Consider the following 19772-nt stretch of genomic DNA (forward strand, 5'->3'; position numbering starts at 1 on the left):
CCAGGTGAGGCAGTCCTCTTAAGGGAAAATGATCAAAGAGCAGGCAACAGAGTCCATGTCATAGACAGCACCTGTTCAACTTACTAGGGAACCCACATGAAGATCAAGCTGCCCATTGGTTACGTATGTGTAGGGGGCCTAGGTACAGCCATGCATGCTCTTTGGTTGGTGCTTCCGTCTCTGTAAGCTCCCATGGGCCTAGGTTAGTTGGCTCTATTGTTCTTCTTATGGCATTCTTGTCCCCTCAGGATCCTTCTATCTTTCCCAAAACTTACACAACCACTTTAGAAATCAACTGGCACTTTCTCGAGTATCGAGAATAGTTTTACCTCAAGACTGTCAAACTGAAGTACTTGATCATTTAAATATAATTTAATATATTTCTGTGTGCTGAAGAATGCTGTCTGAATAGGTCCTAGATCTAGCTTGTTCTGCATACCACACCGATGCGGAGAACAAAGCTAACAGATGTCATGACTGGGACCACAGTTGATGAGCAGGAACTGAAAGCAAAGGCTACTGTTTGTTGATTGGAAAGGTAGCGGCCAATCAATGACGTGATGGTGGAAAGGTGGCACATGATTGTCCAACCCCTACACCTGCAGGTGGCAACTTAAGGATCTAGAGTCGGTACAGAGTCTTGTGCTAGCTGTATGCACAGAAGAGTTAAGCAGTTGTTCCAAGCGAAGGCAAACATCAGAGCAACTCACACTCTTAGGTAAAAGTGGACCAGACATATTGGGTCAAGTCAAAGTCATATTTGGAACAATTATGGAGTTGCTCAGGTGGGAGATAGGGACCCAATCCTGTCAGTTTTCACAGTTCCTTTGTGGCAGCCCTCGCTTCTGTTGAATTAGTAGGAGAAAATGGAAAGGGAGTGAGAATCCCATGGAGTTAAAGAGGATGAGAAGATTGCTTCATCGTGTCTGTAAATGCCTTGGGTTGATTATGTGGTGTCTGAACATGTGCTGGTTGCTTACTGTGGCTCCATCATGCCAGGCCAGACAGATGATGTGCTTAGAACAACCCAAGGGAGGGAACAGAGAAGCCTATAAAACAGAGATGTGTATTGTAGAGAGTACCTGAAAAATGTACCATTGTGTTGACATTGGCCTTATTTCGTGCTCTGTCCCCTGGTTACTGTGACTTTCAAGGGAAAAAATTGCCAACACAGAAGGATCTGGCCAGCTCCAAATGTAATGTCTAAACCCAGAGGCCATATTTCTTCACTCTTGGGATAATTTTGGTTCAAAGTGTATACCTTAACAAGCTCCCTGCTTCAAAGGCTCCAAGCCTCTTTGTTTTGTTATGCTTGCCTAAACATGTCTCCTCAAAAGCAAGGTTGTAAATACTATTTTATTACTATCCTCTCCTCTGCTTTTAAATGTAGACTACAGAGTGCATTTCTGTGGTCTAACTCTGGCCCCTAATTTCTCATGTTTTCTTGGATTATGCTTGTGTCTTGGCATGCTTTATATTGGCAGGGCACACAAGGCAAACATATTAATACCTGTGGACTAACACAATGTGAAAAAGACAGAAGGACATGGTGATTTCTTACTAACCTGTTGCTTTAAAGAAAGTATAGTTTTTTTTTTTCATTAAAAAAAATCTGTGTATTCCATAATCAGAACTTTGATGTGTCTTTTGACTATTCAGAGGAATGTTTTTAATTCCTAGACAGTTAACCTTTAAATTCCAATTTTTATGTGTACAGAAATGTGGTTAGAAAACATTGCCTATTTAATATTATGGTTTTGGAGACTCTTTGTACACACAATAATGTAGCATACTTATTTTCAAAGAGGTAAAATGTTCATTGCACTGATATTGGCTCACCTTGAAACTGTATCATACACATAGAATTGGTGGATATCTTTCTCTGCAGGAACTCTTTAGTCTATCCTGCCTTAGAGAGACTGCTTTAGAGATGTTTTAGAAACTGTTTATCTTGATTGTCAACCTGACACGATTTAGAATCACCATAGAAACATCTGGGCATATCTGTGAACTATATTCTAGATTAGGTTAATTGATGTAGAAAGTTCTACCTAAAGGTGGGCAGCACTGTTCCGTGGCTGGGGTTCTGAACCTAAATAAGGAGAAAGGGAGCTGAATGGTACCCATCTTTCTATTTCCTGACTGTGGATGCAATGCGACCAGCTGCTTTGAGCTTTTGACATCCTACCTGTCCCACCATAGCTGACTGTCTTCCTTAGATAGAAGCCTAAATAAATCCTTCCCTCCTTAAGGGGCTGTTGTTAAGTATTTTTCCAAGGGGAAAAAAGATAATGAATGCAAAATCTCTACAGAATTTCCAGCTCCTTGAACTTTTAATGTTTCGTTTTCTCTGTATCTTTAATATCACATGATCACATGCATCACAGGAATGAGTTTTGTCTTACTATGGATTACAGCTGTGTAAACTTAAACATCTCTTACCACATCAGCGTTGTGGTGGCTTTGATCAAAGTTGATTGTAAGTCAGTGGTGGCTCACAAAGCTGACAAATATTGTTTTGTTGTGGTTCGCTACCTTAGTCAGCATCTTCTGAGAGACCTCTCTCCTTTTTATTCTAGTTTGCCAAGGAACAAGTAACAGGCTCACCCAACTGGGCACTTTTGAAGACCACTTTCTGAGCTTGCAGAGGATGTTCAACAACTGTGAAGTGGTCCTTGGAAACTTGGAAATCACCTACGTGCAAAGGAATTACGACCTTTCCTTCTTAAAGGTTAGTTCCTTGAATTTGGTCGTCCTACTCAATCATTAGAGAATTAAACATGAGCAGACAGAAGTTGTAACAGAATTTGACTTGAAGTATACACACTTCATTAAAAGGGAAGCCACAGTCAAAGGGATTACAGGTGAGTTTTTCGAGAAGTCCACTCTGCCAGGTAGGAGTGTCATTTGTCAAGTTACTTCTGGAAAAGAAAATGGGGCGACACCCTTCTACTGTTCCATGGTCCTCACTAATATTAACTGCTGGCCATTGTCTCAGCCAGATAGTATTGACATAGCAGCTTCCCAAGTAATAATAATGGTAAATTTTAAAACACTGTTTTGTGATATGTACCTAGATATGTAGCATAAATATTTACACCATAGCTGATTTCAAGCTATCAGGAATTTATAACTACTTCACAAATTTCCCAAATATTTATAGTGAGCCATTAGTAGCCAGCTCCAAAGGCTGCAAATTTAGTTTGCAGATACTTGGACTTTGGTTGGGTTTATTTCGCCTTGATTTCTTTCTAATTCCTCCTCCTCCTCCTCTTCCTCCTCTTCCTCCTCCTCCTCCTCCTCCTCCTCCTCCTCCTTCTCCTCCTCCTCCTCCTCCTTCTCCTCCTCCTCCTTCTCCTCCTCCTCCTCCTCCTTCTCCTCCTTCTCCTCCTCCTCCCTCACTTTTTCCTTCCACAAGAAATCATGAGAGATACATTCAAAGTAATTCTTTTCACTTTTCATTTGAGTCAAAATGGGAGTCATCACATGTCAAATGATGTGCTGTTCTTTAATGCTGGCTCCAAAAGTACTGCAAACCTGCCTCACCCTTCACCCAAGTGCAATTGTCTAAGTGTCTTGTATTTATCTGCCACATGAATGTTATTTTGAAGTTAAATGGGACTCCTGGACCCACTTCTTGTTTTCTCCAGAGCAAAACAATAGGCTTTTGTTTTCTTTCTCAGACCATCCAGGAGGTGGCTGGCTATGTGCTCATTGCCCTCAACACTGTGGAGAGGATCCCTCTGGAGAACCTGCAAATCATCAGGGGAAATGCTCTGTACGAAAACACCTATGCCTTAGCCGTCCTGTCCAACTACGGGGCAAACAGAACTGGGCTCAGGGAACTGCCTATGCGGAACTTACAGGGTAAGAGGTCGGACATCAGGGCAGGGCGGGACTCTGATGGCACTTGGCAACTCTGCCACCTCAGTTAATCCTAACTCAGAGAAGAGATATTTACCCAACACATGTGCTAAGTGCTGTTGGGAAGAGTCAGCAGGCAGTGGTTACATAGATGAAAGGCAATGGAAAGAGATTTCAGCCAGGTAAAAATCAGTTCTTCTGTGGATCAGGAACAATACCCAGAGATAGTAAGTAATGGCCAGGTTTTCAGAAATCCAGTCAACCTTGGTGAGTGAGAGTATTCATTAGTGGAAAGTAACCTTGAGCCAGAAGCAGAGAGAGCATGCAATCACCCCCTCCTCCTGCAGGGACGCCTTCCAAGACAAAACCAGATGTCTGAAACATCAGGTATTCCAAACTATGCATGCAATGCTTTTCTCCCCCATCTATATGCCTCTTGTCATTCAACTCATTGATTGGGTACAGCGAACCATTACAACAATAATGAAAACTAACAGAACAATTAGGGGACTGCAACAGTAGCTTATGGATTTGGTCATTTGATGTCATGCCCAAAGTGGTCCAAAAGCTGTTGAACACAGAAACAGCAAAACTATTCAGGGGAGGTGGTTCCAATGTACTTCAAATTTTGCCATGATTGAGAAGCAGGTTTCAAGGTTAATATTGTTATGTGGAAACTCACGTGAAAGTTAGGAAGAGGAGTGAAGGGTTTAAGTTGGAGAGGAAACTGGGGAAGATGGCTGAAATGATGGAAAACAACAATTCTACGCCTGCTTCGTGGAATGCTTCTCAAGTCAGTAACTCCACTTAACACCAAGGCCTGCCTTCACAGTCGAGTGTTATACATGGACAATTTACAGATAAAGGCATGTCAGTAAGATAAATCTTCCAAAGCCCTGTGCCCCTGCCTAGTTCCCTCATCTCTGTGTGCTCTGAAGTTCTGAAGTTCTGATGGGGAAGCAGTCTGGCTTGGGAAGGAGATGAGGAGAAAAGATAGAATGCAGAGGCAGCCTCATGGTGTGCGGAGCTAGGATGTGGCCACACAGCTGAAGCTAGGAACACAGCCAGCCAGACACTTCCTTCCCCAGCTCCCTGGTTTACCACCCTGTAAACTGCCTTCACAATTCCCACCCACCACTTTAACTGCTCTGAGCACCCACGCATGTTTCTGAATTTGTACTTGCATTCATTTCTCCCGTACACACATTACATGAAATGGCCTGTTTGGTGCTTTTGGCATGCCTTATTCTGCCTATCTTGCCTCACACATGTGAGAAAGCCAGGCAAGAGAGGGTGTCTCCTGGAGCCAGGCTGTCTGTGTCCCAGCCCCAACCCCATCACTCAGCAGCCAAACACACTCTGCAGATATTCCTTCACCTGTCTCTTTCTCTGTATCTCAGCGCCCTGACTTCACAAATGTAGTCCCGCCATGTTGACTACACAGACAAAGAATGCATCAGCTATTTGAGTTCCTTGTTTGTTGGTGTTGTGTATGTGTGTGAATGTGTGTGTGGGAGAGAGAGCGAGTGCGGGGGTGGGGGTGTGCATGCTGTACCTCTGGACTACTCCTGTTTTTATAATTAATGCAAGGTTATCACTGTACAGGTCCCAGTTCTCTAATACAAGACTACTGTAACAACTGAGCATTTCCTGGACGTTAAAACAAAAACAATCGATTTGACTTTCTACTCATTCCCTCTTCCTGTTCAGTCAGGGGGTGACTACGGAAGCCCCCGGGCTTCTTCTGGTACCTATTGCTGACTCTTCCTCTCTGTGCCTCCTCATCTCTTCTCGTGGTTGTCACTGCAGCCTTGATGCGCCTATCCTATGTGCCTAAGCTTAACCTCTTACCTCTGTTTCCTCTTGGTTCTTTCTGTCAAATTGCTGTTACCTCTACTTTGCAGGCAGAGCTCCACATTCCAGCCCTTTTTGGCCAGCCTACCTTCCTTCCTTCTGAAGTCTTTGATCCCCTGTCATCTATTGAGAGAACGATCACCTGTCCCAGATCTGCACTTTCGCTTTGCATCTCTGCCGGCTGGAAACCTTCAGTGCTAACAACTTCCCTTTCCTCAAAACTATGCTCCTGCGCATGTGCAGATCCCCTCTCCTTGTCGCCCTAGCAGATCTATCGGGCTTGCTTTGGGGACTTCCGTATTTTCACACAGGAAGCATTAAGCCGAACATCATACATGTAAAGAACTAAGTGCATGCATTGCGTGAATTAATAGGAGGCAAAGAGTTTGGTTACTGTGGTTCCATTCATGCAGAAATCCTGACCGGTGCTGTGCGGTTCAGCAACAACCCCATCCTCTGCAATGTGGAGAGCATCCAATGGAGAGACATCGTCCACAACGACTTTCTGAGCAACATGTCCATGGACTTCCAGAACCATCTGAGCAGCTGTAAGTGCGACACCCACTCGCTCACCTTCCGCTAGCACCAGATCCTCTGGTGGGCGGAGGTGGACTGTGTTGGGGTGGGAAAGAGAATGATAACTTTAGATCATATTAATTAGCACACAACAAAAATAAGTAGTAAACAAATGATCTTTTCAGCAGAGGAGATTTTATGCAAGGCAGTAATATAAGACTTTTTTTTTCCTTTAGTACAAGATAGCATCCATCATTCCCAGGGTGGTAGAACCTTTGTGAGGCTGTTAGGCAGAGAGAACCTTTCTTTATGATGCAAGTTGCACTGACAGTCTTGCTGGTACAAAGCATCTCCCCTTCTACCTCACAGGCATTAACCAGACACGTGTGCTTCTGACACGGTCTTGATCCCTTCCAGTGGTGCTCATGTCATCCTGAACCATGGGCCCTGCCTATCAGCTCATCAGTGTAACCATCCTAACATAGGACCACATGAAGGAGAGTTGGCCACATTTTCCGAAATGTTCTCAACTCATCCCACTGCACAAGCATCCCCCTGCAACTGAGGGCCTTGCAGAGGATCAAAACTAAGCTTAGGGGCACAATCTGTGACCTTTGCTAACAGAGTAGCAATCTCTGGAGTAACATGTCTTTCACTTACCAAGCTCCACCAAGTCTGTTCTTCCTAACAGCACTGATCTTTCAACACTTGCAATAAGTCACAACCCCATTTCCTACTCTCCTGTTCCTGGAACTGCAGGCTGTACACAGGTTGAGTTTTGGACCTGAAGTGGAGCCTCCATTAATCCAAAAAAAAATCAACTAAAACTTTTTTTTTTACTTAGTCGCTTTATTTTTATTGATACATTGATTAAAGTAGTTCCGTTGAAAACTTAAAAAAATCTATCACCTTAGTCATTTTAAGCGACACTTTAGTAGCATTATGTGTCCATATTCTTATACAGCCACCATCCATCTTCAAATCTTACAAATCTGAAACTCTAATGACCTATTTTCCTTTCTTCTCAGGCCTTGGCCAAGGCAACCTTATCCTAATTTCTGCTTCTATGAATTTGACTACTGTAGGCACCTCATGGGAGTGGAACTATACAGTGTTGTGTGTGTGTGTCTGGTTTATTTTTATTAAGTTTAAGGTCCTTAAAATTTATCCATATTGTAGTTTATGCGAGATATTTTGTTCCTTTCCAGGCTCTATAATATTTCATCATATGCTTGTACTACATTTTGTTTGTCTATGGGCACTTGGGTTAACTCTCTGAATAATGGTACTATGAATGTGCAGATTGAGTCTTTTTTTTTTATAAATATACATTCTACTAGATCGCCACTGTGGCACTGACAGTGCAAGAAGCCAGACAGAATATTTTTAGTGGATTTTTTTTTTTATTACTCATGAAATCAAGGTTAGTGGTGCTTAAACTTTTTGATGTACAATGAGTAAATTAAGTCATATGTATTTAAAATATTACATGGAAAGAGCTGAATTTGCCACAGGTAAAGTCAAGTAGCACACAATGGCACATTTACACTCAGTGGCATATGGAAAACCCATAAAGAAATGTTGAAAAAACAGTATACAAAATTCAAATGTTTTAACATTGGATCTCTGAACTAGTGAGGTATAGATTTAATAACAAATTTAGCTTTCTGTTACTGGAATAAAACCAGCTAAGGCAATCAGCTTGAAAGTAGGAAAGGTTTATTTGGGCTTACAATTCTGTGGCTTCATCCATGGTTAGTTGGCTACAGAGTTCCTGAGCCAGTGTGTTATGGGAGCAAAATGCAGTAGAAGTGTGCTCACCTTATGGTGCCATAAGTTAAAGAGAAAAGCGGTCAAGATCCGCCTGTCCCTTCAAAGATGCAACCTTTGATGACTGAGATTCCATTACCCCCACCTCTTTCTGAATACAGTATTTCTATTTATTATTTCAGGATTACATACATGTATACAAGGAATTATGATCATACTCAATCCCCTTACCGTCCTTCCGACTCCCCTGTCCTCCGTGTGCTCATCCCCCTTTCATATCTTTTTATATAGCCCACTGAGTACAATTAGCGCTACGTATGCATGCACGGGTGTGGGCATCCACTGGAGCGTGCTTCACCAACCAGGGGCCACACCCCTGAGAAAAAGATGGCTCTCGCTCTTCCAGCAGCCACGGGCAGGTTCTTGTGGTCTCTTCCACCACCCGTGCTGGAATGTTGACCAGCTTGGTTATCTGCAGGTCTCAGGCAGGCAGCCACAGCTAAATAAATGGACTTAGTGGGTTTGTGAGAACAACAGCCCCGCTGTGTCCCTGCTGTTTTACAGCAGTCCTCCCTGGACTCTGGTTCTTATCCTCTTCCCACCTCTTTTCTGTGATGTGCCCAGAGCCTTAGGAGTGAGGGAGGGCTGTGATACAGATATCTATAGTTGAGCACCCCGTAGACACTCTCTGTGCTTTGGCCAGTTGTGAGTGTTGGTGGTAATCATCATCTCCTACACAAAGAAGTTTCCCTGATGAGGACTAAGCACTAATGGGTATAGAGACTAAGTATTTTGAGGGCAGTTTGATGCTAAGTGCATTTAGCAAAATAATAGCAGTGAGTTCTTCCCTAGGGCTTAGGGGCTCCTCAGCCATGGGCTCTTGGGCAGGTTTACAGTACCAGGCATGTGTTTCCTCCTGGGGAGAGGGTCTTACGTCCAACTAGAGAATGGCTAGTTTTCCCTCATGATGTTCATGCACCCAGGGGCACATGGTGCCAGGGTGGTCATTAGTCCCATTTCTTAAAGTTTCCATCACCTCTCTCTGACATAAAGCCTCTAACACAAGAGCCTCAAGGGATCATCATATATCCAAACTGGAGTGATAATGATAAGAACAAGCCTAAGTGAATCAAGATTGCATGAATAAGTGACATTTCATGTAAGAATTGATTCAATAAATTATTCTGTAATGGCAATGATTAAGGGACAAATAACCAAAGTGTTAGATCTGTAGCCGATTTTTTTTTTAAGTAAGGAAATGAGAGTTATATACGTTAAAAGATGGGAAATCTCTGTCTCCTGTGTCTCATACCTTCTACTCTCCTCCATTGACAAGTGATTTGCAGACACAGACTGCTTGTGAGAACTTTGCATTTCATCTTTAACAACAGCAAAAACAGTATTAGGAGGTGATTTCAAGTGTTATATAGGGGAGGCATTTGAGATTCAGAGAGCAGCCCACTGTGATGAGCATATGCTACTGTTGATGAAGTTTACAAGTAAAGATTATAAGAGTGGATTTATGTGACAGAAAATAAACAAATTCATCAGCTACTCCATAACTCAATATAAGTTCCAAAAATCTATTAAGTATATATAATAAAAATATGTATGTATGTACATACACTCACACACATATATACACATATATACATATATATACATATATGTGTGTATGTAGTACATGTCCTGAGATATATACAGATATAGATAGATAGATAAATAGATAGATAGATAGATAGACAGACAGACAGATAGATAGACAGATAGAGAGATAGAGAGAGAGAGATAATATATTTCTAGAAGGAAGCATGAGACATGAGGGTGAATATTTACAATATCAAATTGAAAAGCCAAATTTAGACACCATCAAATAAGCTTCCATATGATACCTGATTGCCCCATAGAGGACTATAGAATTAAGCGTAGTGGTCTTTAAAAGCTTAATGGGAATATTAAATACGCAGCACCACAAAAAAACAAGGGCAACAAAAACAAATCTGTTCCACAGACCTTTCAACAAATTTGTTGGCCAGAACTTTTGTCTTTACATTTCTTAGTATGATTAATTTCTGAATAGAGCTAAGAGATTACAAACCTTTGTAGCTACAACTTGATATAGACCAAATATAAAAGAAAAAGGGAAAAATTACCAATTACGAAGATTTCCAGCCAGTAGCATGCCAACTATTGACTAAGGTCTTAGGTAATTGGCCCAGTGACTCACAGAGTAAGAATGTTCACTTCCTGTGCCATGTTCTGTGTGTTCACTTACCAGCCACAACTTGACATCCCTAAGCACCCAGTGCTGATTGCTCTGCCCACTCAGCCAAGAGTGGATATAGCAAGGTGAGTCAGTATACACTCAGCCAATCGGCTTAGAGAAGCCTAAGCAGGCTGCACCTTGGGAACCCTAACTTCCTTTAGATTTCTCATTTGTGTGTCTGTGATGAGTCAATAAGTACTCTCTCTTCCTCTCTCTCTCAGCTTCCACTGCTAAAGTGCAACAAAAGCAGCCTGTGGCTCAATGTTCTTTCAGGAGTCTTTTAATTTATCCTACAAAGCATCCAAGCCAACTGTGAATACAAAGTTTACAAGCTATTCTTGTTTCTAGAATATTCTTTAGGCCCTTGAGAGATATGTCATCAATTCTACATCATTTGTTCACTTTTACTGAAAGATGCATTTAACTACTAGATTTTTATTTCAGGTCAAAAATGCGATCCGAGCTGTCCCAATGGAAGCTGCTGGGGAGTAGGAGAGGAGAACTGCCAGAAACGTAAGTCTGTGAGAGGTCAAGGGCCTGAGAATCACGCCTCCAGTGAGCAGAGTCCACAGTGTGTGGCCCCCCTCTCCTACACTTTGGTAACTTGACAAGTCCAGGAGCTTGGCAAAGAAGCCAGTTAACTGTTTCATGGACAGTCTTACAAACTTCACTGCACTTTGCTATCTGAGGCTTGCTATTTGGGATAATTTATTCAGTAATAAAATGTGTAAACACCAACTACCAAAGCAGCCATGGTGATAAGCAGGATGCCCTGTCCCCTGCTCCTGCTTCCCCTTTTCCTGATACAGAAGTGTGACAGTGTTTCTCCAGAGCATACGTGTGAATCGTACTTTAAAAAGAAAATTTTTAAGTTAATTTACTTCAGCGTGGTTGCTGTCATGTTTCTTTGAACACTACTTCCTGCCTGCTGCTCTTCTTGCTTGTGTTCTTTCTGGGGTCCCTAGCTAATATCTACTTTTTCCAAAGCTCTGACCAGACTTGCTTTAATCAGTTCTCCTAAGCAATCTGAAATAAATGATAAGAAAAACATACCAAGGGGAAAGTTGTGATTACATTGTTTGGTTGAATGTGAATGCCTAGGAGGCCTGTTCCACTGTCGCTAAATCCATCTGCATCCTGTTTGCTTCTTTCTACCGTGTGCAAGCATTGTCCGTGCCCCTAGAAGACGCGCTGCCACCCGGAACCAGCTCATGGGCGATCGTTCTTTTTCAGTGACCAAAATCATCTGTGCCCAGCAATGTTCCCGGCGTTGCCGCGGCAGGTCCCCCAGTGACTGCTGCCACAACCAGTGTGCGGCCGGGTGTACGGGGCCCCGGGAAAGTGACTGCCTGGTAAGACTCTAGTTACGGGAAAGATGGGCTGCTGAACTGTGCGCTTGCTCCCACCCGGCAGAGACGGGGCCTTCTGGTGGGGCACAGCGCAAGTAAGCCTTGTCACTGCCAACAGCAGCAGCATTGTGACGAATGCAGACAGCTGCTTCTGTGAGATCCCCTGAGAACGGTCCACAGTTACTCAGACCTTCGGTCAGTATGGCATTGAAATCCTCCCATCCTCATCGCTCAGCTTTGTCCACCATGTTCTGATGCCTCCCAAGCCGCTCCCCTCCCCCATCCCATAGTGTCTCCTCATCACCACCACCACCACAACCACCCAAGAAGCTCTGGCGAAAGCTCTAGTGTTAACTTTGCAGACATCAGAGTTAGTGAACGAGATTCCTGAGGTCGCTACCAAGCCAACCAGGGCCCCATCAGGCTCCAGAAAAGAAAGTCCACCCTTAAGCCAGAGTCCAGAGTATTCTATGGTTTCTGGAAACAGAACATTCTTAAATTTCAGAAACTAAACCTGGCCCCAGGGATTTTTTTTTCCACTTGGGTAGTCTGGGCTCATTCTAATGAACAGCTCAGGGAAAAGACTGTGGATGGAGTTCTTAGGAAGAGCCAACACTTGTCTGCATGGAAACTTCCTGCTGAGATTCCTGACGTTTGAGAATAAATCTCAAATAGTATTCTAAAGTGTTCTTTATGAGACAAACACAGTGTAAAGCTTACCTACCAATGTCATGTATAGATTACATCACCCGTAATCAATAGAGACAAGTTTTTTCTAACTACAAACTCAAAGTTATGGCAACTGTGACCATCCATATACTTAGAAACACTTCTGCGTCCTTGTGGGAGGAAAGCATTTCTCGCTGCCCTGGACAGGCTTCCTAGACTGTTTTCCTCTCTAACTGAACATCTGAGCGCTGAGAGCTGCCACTGGTCTGCTGACCCGAAGGCCGCCTGGCCCCTGGCTTCTTTCATTCAGATGCCACATCCTTGACCAGACATGTCGTCCCTTTTGTGATAGGTCTGCCACAGGTTCCGAGACGAAGCCACGTGCAAAGACACCTGCCCACCGCTCATGCTGTACAACCCCACCACATATCAGATGGATGTCAACCCTGAGGGGAAGTACAGCTTTGGTGCCACCTGTGTGAAGAAATGCCCCCGTGAGTTGCTCAGCCTTGACTCAGCAGTCCCCTGTGGCCTCTTTTGTCTTTTGCTGGAGTCTTGGGCATTTTGGGGGCTACTGCTCTGCTTGCCCTCCTGTCAGGTAGGTTAGTGCATGCCCAGCCTAGGTACAAAGATGAGGAGCCAGCTCTTTTCTGAGGGACGGAGGCGGCCTGCGGCGGCCAGGGCTCCTCTCTTCAAATGGTGCCACACCAGAACAGATTCTCTCAGACTGCATAACAAAAACACCTACTGCTTCACCCCAAAGCTGAGGGCCAGCTGTAGTAACTCGAGGTGTCCTGGAGCTGACTAGCACAAGATCAAAACCCTCTGGACCAATCGTTGTTTGACAGACCTAAATTAGACTGACCTTCTTGAGCACAAAACCTTTGGTTAAAGTTGGGCTCTTGGGGTTTTTCAGTTTTGTTTTTTGCTTTGAGTTACTCATTTGGGTTCGGATTTTGTTTATATGATTGTACTCTACAGTACCTAAAGGAAAATGGCAACATGGATAAGTCCCAAACAGAGAACGTGAAACAATATATAAAGAGCCTTAAGAACCAATTTTGACTTCCAAAAATAAGATTAAGACAAAAAAAATGTAAAAGCGAAACTATGACAGTGGATTTTGCCTTCCTAGATTTGGGTGACAGAAGTCCATTTAAATTTAGAAACATACACACACACACACACACACACACACAGAGAGAGAGAGAGAGAGAGAGAGAGAGAGAGAGAGAGAGAGAGAGAGAGAATCATAAGCCACTATGAAGAAAATGGAAAACACTGATGAAGGAAAACTCACCACAATCATACCATAGATGGGATCTTTGTGTGAAGGCTTAGTAAGATCTTTAAAATCCACAGTGAACAGGAAAAACCTAAGCTAACAAGAACATAGGACTCACAGCTAGACTACCAGTGTCCATAGCTGCGAGCATCTGTTGGAGAAACTCAAAATAAGAGCATAGAGTCTCTAACAATGCTATGATCATACATATTAAATGGCGGAGACTACAAAAAGGTGAGGGGAAGTGGAGACAGAGATTGGGGCACCTGTCTAGGAAGCAGAACGAACTGGCCCTCTCACTGCCCCACCAAGGACTGCATGGCAAGTGGGAAAGGACAAAGCTGCTGACAAAGGCAGGACAGACTGTAGCCACCTCAAGGGACACAAACTGCTTGATAGGCCTTAGTGGGTGGGCAGTACACATTCAGGGTTTCCTTGTCAATTCTGAACACAGACCCAACAGAGAAGACGTGTGTCCAAAGAGGAGCTTTTGGTCAGTGAGCACACGTGGTCATGCTCCCTCCCACTCCTCTTTTGTGCCTGAGATCAAGTATCTGTGTTTTTCCACATTACCGTCAGAAAGGCCATTAAGCTTGGTTCCTTCTCTACTTGAAACCTGTCAGTCATTCTCCTCAAAGTAAAGTCAACCAATTACTTGGGACCTTTTCAGAAGAGCATATAGAGCAGGACGTGAGGATGTTTATGGAAGTCTGGGAACACCTGCTGCGGCCTTCAACACCTTCTTTTCATTGCCTCCTCCTCAGGAAACTATGTGGTGACAGATCATGGCTCGTGTGTTCGGGCCTGTGGTCCTGACTACTATGAAGTGGAAGAAGATGGCGTCCGCAAGTGTAAAAAATGTGACGGGCCCTGTCGCAAAGGTAAGGAACTTACAGGTGTATTAGCTTGACCTACAGGTGTATGGTGCTGAACATTTATGGTCACCTTTAAACAAACACACCTTGCTCTTTTAATTTTTTTAAATTGTATTTTTGTCTGTAAAGTAAAAAATAAACTTGCAAACCCAAGGTACAAAGGTGGAGGAGGTTGGGGAGTTCTGTTGAACCAGGTACAGAGGCGCCACCTGCAGCCCAGGTGGGTGAACTGTCGTAGACAGAAAGGGGAGGAGCCAATGTCTTTATGCGTGGCTAGATTCAGTCCAGGTAGAAAAGAATAGGGAAAATGCAAATCTGACAGAAGTCTGTGGCAAGGACACCCCCAACTCCCACTTCAGTGGCCAACAGGAACACGGAAGCCTGCTGCAGGGGTCCTGGCACCCTGGAGGGTCCCCTCAGGGTTGGTGGAATGAATTAATAATGCATGGTGCCAGGGTTCATGCTTCTGCCTGTGCAGGCCCAGCCCTTCTTAACTCAGCAAATGTTAATGGAACACACATCTCTCCTAACAGTTTGTAATGGCATAGGCATTGGTGAATTTAAAGACACACTCTCCATAAATGCTACAAACATCAAACACTTCAAATACTGCACTTCCATCAGCGGGGACCTTCATATCCTGCCAGTGGCCTTTAAGGGGTAAGTAACAGCTGAGTGACCTGGACAGACAGTTGCAAAAAAAATATTTTTTTAAAGTTCAAGTTATATTTTATTTATGTAATGTTTACATCTTAATGGAGCCATGGTGTATCACTTACCTAGAAGATGAACTGCACAGAAATCTTTTTTTATTATTATTATTATTAGTTACATTTTATTAACGCAAAATTTTTTAAACCATGAAAAATGGTCAACACTCATGTTACTGTTTGTTTCAGGGATTCCTTCACACACACTCCGCCTCTAGACCCACGGGAACTAGAAATTCTAAAAACTGTAAAGGAAATAACAGGTTTGTTCTGGGGTATCTGGGAGCACATATGGGAAATGATATTTTATAGGGCCCTCAGATGTTTCCCCTTCTTCCCTGGCATAGGAATGTGGTGTCTGCTGCTCTGCCATTATGATTAATTCTTCGAGACATTTTTAAAATCCAGTTTCCTTTGTGCAAGTTAAAAGCACTTAAGCCAAGGATGCAGCAGCCATGTTGGACTTGGTGTGGACACATGGGATGCTTCTTCCTGATCAGAGAGGTCATCATCCTCACAGACTCCAAACCCCAAAGAGATGGTGGAGGGGAAGATACAAAGTTGAGGGCTAGAAGCCAATCAAATGCTGTTCACTGGGGTCTTCGATCCGTAACTGCCGCCTGCCCTCCATTTTCTTCATCTTTGAAAAGGCTTAATTTTCTTTGGTAAACAAACTTGATGTGAGGATCAGAGTTAAGTGAAATAAGGATTTAAAGTGAGACCTTGGTAACAGGCAACTTGAAAGCAGTCAAAGAAGGATCCATGTGTATGATCTACGATCCTTCAAAGACATCACTTGGTCACCTGTTGGTGGGGGTTGGCCTGGAGGTTGAAGGAGGTGCATTAAGGAATTAAAAGTTCCCGAGACTCAGCAGGATTTCCCATTTTGGTTAGTTTGTTTGTTTGTTTGTTTGTTTGTTTGTTTTTGAACATCACCTGGACAGGCACTATCATCCTTCATGGTAAGAACAGGAAGACTCCACTGCCACTGTCCATTCAGCAGTCTTATCTGAGTCCTAGAAAATGATCTCTACAAAACAAAAAATTTCTAGCACAGTGTGTCTAAGCCTTTTTTTTCCCCTCTAGGATTTTTGCTGATTCAGGCTTGGCCTGAAAACTGGACTGACCTCCATGCTTTTGAGAACCTAGAAATAATACGTGGCAGAACAAAGCAACAGTAAGTTGACCATAACAGAAGCCTAGCAGATATTTTTTTTTATTTTGAAATTTGTCTTAAAGAAGAGGTACAGAAATAGCACAAAGATGGTCTTTCACTCCGCTAGTGTGAGCAACTTGTGTAAATAGAAATGAGAATGAAGATAAAGAAGTTGATGCTGTGCAACACTGTTCATTCAGCCACATACTTCGTTCTGAATTTGTCAGATTTTCCATGAATGTATTTGTTCCTTCTCTGTTCTCTCCAGTATCCCATGCTGCATTGAATTCTAATGCCTTTGTAGGCGCCATTAAACTTCCCTAGCTCCTATGTCATTTGCTCATTTTCATTGTCTTGACTCTCTGGAAAAATATGACCAGGTGTTTTATAGAATGTCTCCTTGTTTGTGTTTGGCTAATAGTTGATAATGATGCAGTTGAAAGTAAATAACATGCCATACCAGGGGACCTACGTAATGTTTAATGATAAATGGTTTGGAGACCTATAATGACCAGTCTTCCAGCAACAACAGTGAAATATGCATAAAGAAAAAAAGACACATGCATACACATGCACACACACATACACAGAGAAAGACAGAGGCAGAGAGACAGAAAGATAAGGGAGAAAGGAAGATCTTTCATAGAGTAAGAGAAATCCTAAGATTTGTGGTGAAGAAATGGAATTTAGAAATCTGTAACTCATGCCTCCCTTGGAAACTTTCTGATTATGGTAACTTTTTCCGAAATTTACCACCACTAAGGGGACATAACATCATGCCATATTAACAAATCAAAGCACCATATACACAGAATTTACATTGCTGTGCATAAACTCCTTTCATCAGACATGTCTGATTCCAAGCGTACAGCTACGGTTGCTTCCTGCCTTTGCTCTGAAATTCTCGGGAACATGCTTGTGCTGTGGTCAGCACTGTGTTTTGAGTGGCTGTGCTGTAGCCTTATGCTTAATTTTAAGCATTTAAGCTATGGGATGAGCACCAGTCCCTGCTGTGAGTCACAAAAACCTGGAGCTTGACCTGTATGAAAGACCGTAGACAGACCCCGACTCCTTGACTTCCCTGGGCGTATGCTGGGGGTAAATTCCCAGCAAGTGGGGGTTGTGGAAAACGGGCTGTGAGAAGAGATGGTTCATGAAAGGAAAAAAAAAGGAAGATTTGTGACTCGAAACGGGGGTCTACCAAATAATGCTTTAAACTTTGGCATTTAACCCCTTAACTCTCATTCTCCTCCTTTTCTCTTGTCTCAACTGGCCCATTCCTGATACTTGTGTGGAAGAAGATACCTTCAAATTTATACACCGCTTGTATGTGCTTTTCAGTCAATCCCATGTGACAACCCAAGCTCCTCCAGTAGGGGCTTGAGCTCAATCACCATTGCCAGGCCTGTCCCCAGCCTTCCCCACCTGCACACATCCTGCATAGTCCTGTTCCTCTGAGTGGTTCGGAATTCCACTCTTCTTTGTCTGACTAACTTTCATCCAGTCATCCGGATTTCACATACCTGTAGGATCTGCTCTCCAGGTCTCAGATATGATGTATCATGGCTTGGAGAAAGTCCTCCTTTTGTGCTCTTCCTCCATGGAGCCATTTAGGTGCCCACCCTTGGCCAGTCTAGTGCTCAGTTCATTTCTCTGGCATCAGAAAACTCTTCCTGTATGATTATGTCACCACTAGACAGGTTCCCTGAGGAAAAGAGACAGACACTTAAACTGTACGGTATTTGTCAAGTGGAACCACAAATATTTGCTCACTCAGCATGACTGGATAGCTGAGTAAGTGGGTAGATGGACAGACACACATATTTAAAGTACATTTCATGCTGCAGATGCTAGAAAACATGTTCTTGATTTCTAGGAAAACTACAAATACAGTAAATGAAATGACACAAAGCCATTGATTCAGTCCTACAGATTATTCAAGGTTAAAGATAATAAGTGGCTGAGAAATTGACTTTTTCTTAAAGAAACTTAAAAACATTTGCATTTTTTTTCAATGCAGTTTATTCAGGAACCTTGAACAATCCTCGGACCCTGGGGAAAGCCAGCCCACAGCTTAAATAGCCTCTGGGTAGCCAACCCAGGCGTGCCACGTGGGCAATGCAGATAGGTCCACATACATGGAAGCAAGCCAGATCCTCAGCCTTAGCCAAATGTGGAATTGTTCGTGACAGAGAGCACTCACCATCGGGAAGGTGGAAGGCAGAAACCAGCTCCATCTTTAAGGCATAGCATTCCGCAGCTCTCTACAGTTCCCCCTTTTTGTTTTAGACGCATCAGGCAAGAGTAGAGGTCTGATCTCTGATATTAGAAATAAATTGGGACTTTGTACCAATGTTCATTTAGGTGTCATCAACCCAAAGAGCATCAGACCCATCCGATACCTTTTTCTCAGAGGCAGGACCTGGGGCATCAACCTGCATGCAATCAGACATGCTCTTCTCTGGGTCGAAAGCTGCTGACCCTGAGTGCAGTGCTTAGCCTCGCATCCTGAGCGTATCATTTTAGCTTTTTATGGTATCCAACCATGCTTGGGGAGAATGTCCTGCTTCAATGGCTGTAAAGGCCTGAATGATCATGGCTGCATCACACTGTTGTGAGACTCTAATCTTGCATATATACCACAGGCAAACCAAGGAGACCAACACCAGAAGGCCTGCTAACGCTCCCATGCCCGCCCATTCCTTCAGATGATTCATGGCTGCAGCAATCCATGATGATAATCCTGTGGCTAGTCCTGTGTCCACTCTGGTAGAATTTACTGTGACAATGGCCACTCTCAGCTGCTCCATCGTAGTATCGAATTCTCCAGTCCAATTACCTAAAATATAGCTCGACAATTGTTTAGACAGATTTGCAGCACAGGAAAAATTCTCATGTTATATGCTAGTGACTCAAAGTCCAGCATATTTTCATTGACAGCCAAGTTGAGCGATTTGCCATAGGGTATCAATTTGCTCCTGCACGAGGTCAATCCTCTGATTGAACACCATCAAGCTTCCTATAAGTCCACACCTGTTTGTCTATATCCCCCATTTTTATTCATTATTAGCCAGATAGAGCCAAGTAATTGTGGTAATGATACTTGCTTTTTTGCCCGATGCTGGAATGCTAGTGAATTTAGGTATGCCCTGGTTACTCGCATGCCTCACTGCGTGCCTGTGCCGTTGATGCCCCTCACGCTATGACTCTCTTCAGACAGAAAAGGGATCTTGGAACAACACCCACCATTGTTACTACCATCTCATTGGCGGCTGTTGGAGCTACCACCGGGGCATTAGCCATGAGTCATACAGGGCAGACTGCTCAGACCCTGAACAATCATTTAGCCAATGTAGCTCATGCCTTAGTTGTACATAAAGGAATTAATGCTCAACTAAAAGGAAACATTTGCATTTTTAAAAAATTGTGATTCATACTTTTCACAGAATGATTAGTAA

General features: G+C 43.3%; 1 protein-coding gene across 1 annotated transcript in view; it reads left to right on the forward strand.

Moving 5' to 3' along the window:
* Positions 1-19772, forward strand: part of Egfr (epidermal growth factor receptor) — a 167311-nt gene that overhangs the window by 106550 nt on the left and 40989 nt on the right. The window contains exons 2-11 of the mRNA XM_060365703.1: positions 2580-2731; positions 3684-3867; positions 6132-6266; positions 10715-10783; positions 11504-11622; positions 12641-12782; positions 14338-14454; positions 14982-15108; positions 15348-15421; positions 16245-16335. Of these exons, the coding sequence (XP_060221686.1) occupies positions 2580-2731; positions 3684-3867; positions 6132-6266; positions 10715-10783; positions 11504-11622; positions 12641-12782; positions 14338-14454; positions 14982-15108; positions 15348-15421; positions 16245-16335 (1210 nt within the window). The remainder of the gene's footprint in view (positions 1-2579; positions 2732-3683; positions 3868-6131; positions 6267-10714; positions 10784-11503; positions 11623-12640; positions 12783-14337; positions 14455-14981; positions 15109-15347; positions 15422-16244; positions 16336-19772) is intronic.

The sequence above is a fragment of the Meriones unguiculatus genome, chromosome 12, assembly GCF_030254825.1.
Source record: "Meriones unguiculatus strain TT.TT164.6M chromosome 12, Bangor_MerUng_6.1, whole genome shotgun sequence".
NCBI lineage: Eukaryota > Metazoa > Chordata > Mammalia > Rodentia > Muridae > Meriones > Meriones unguiculatus.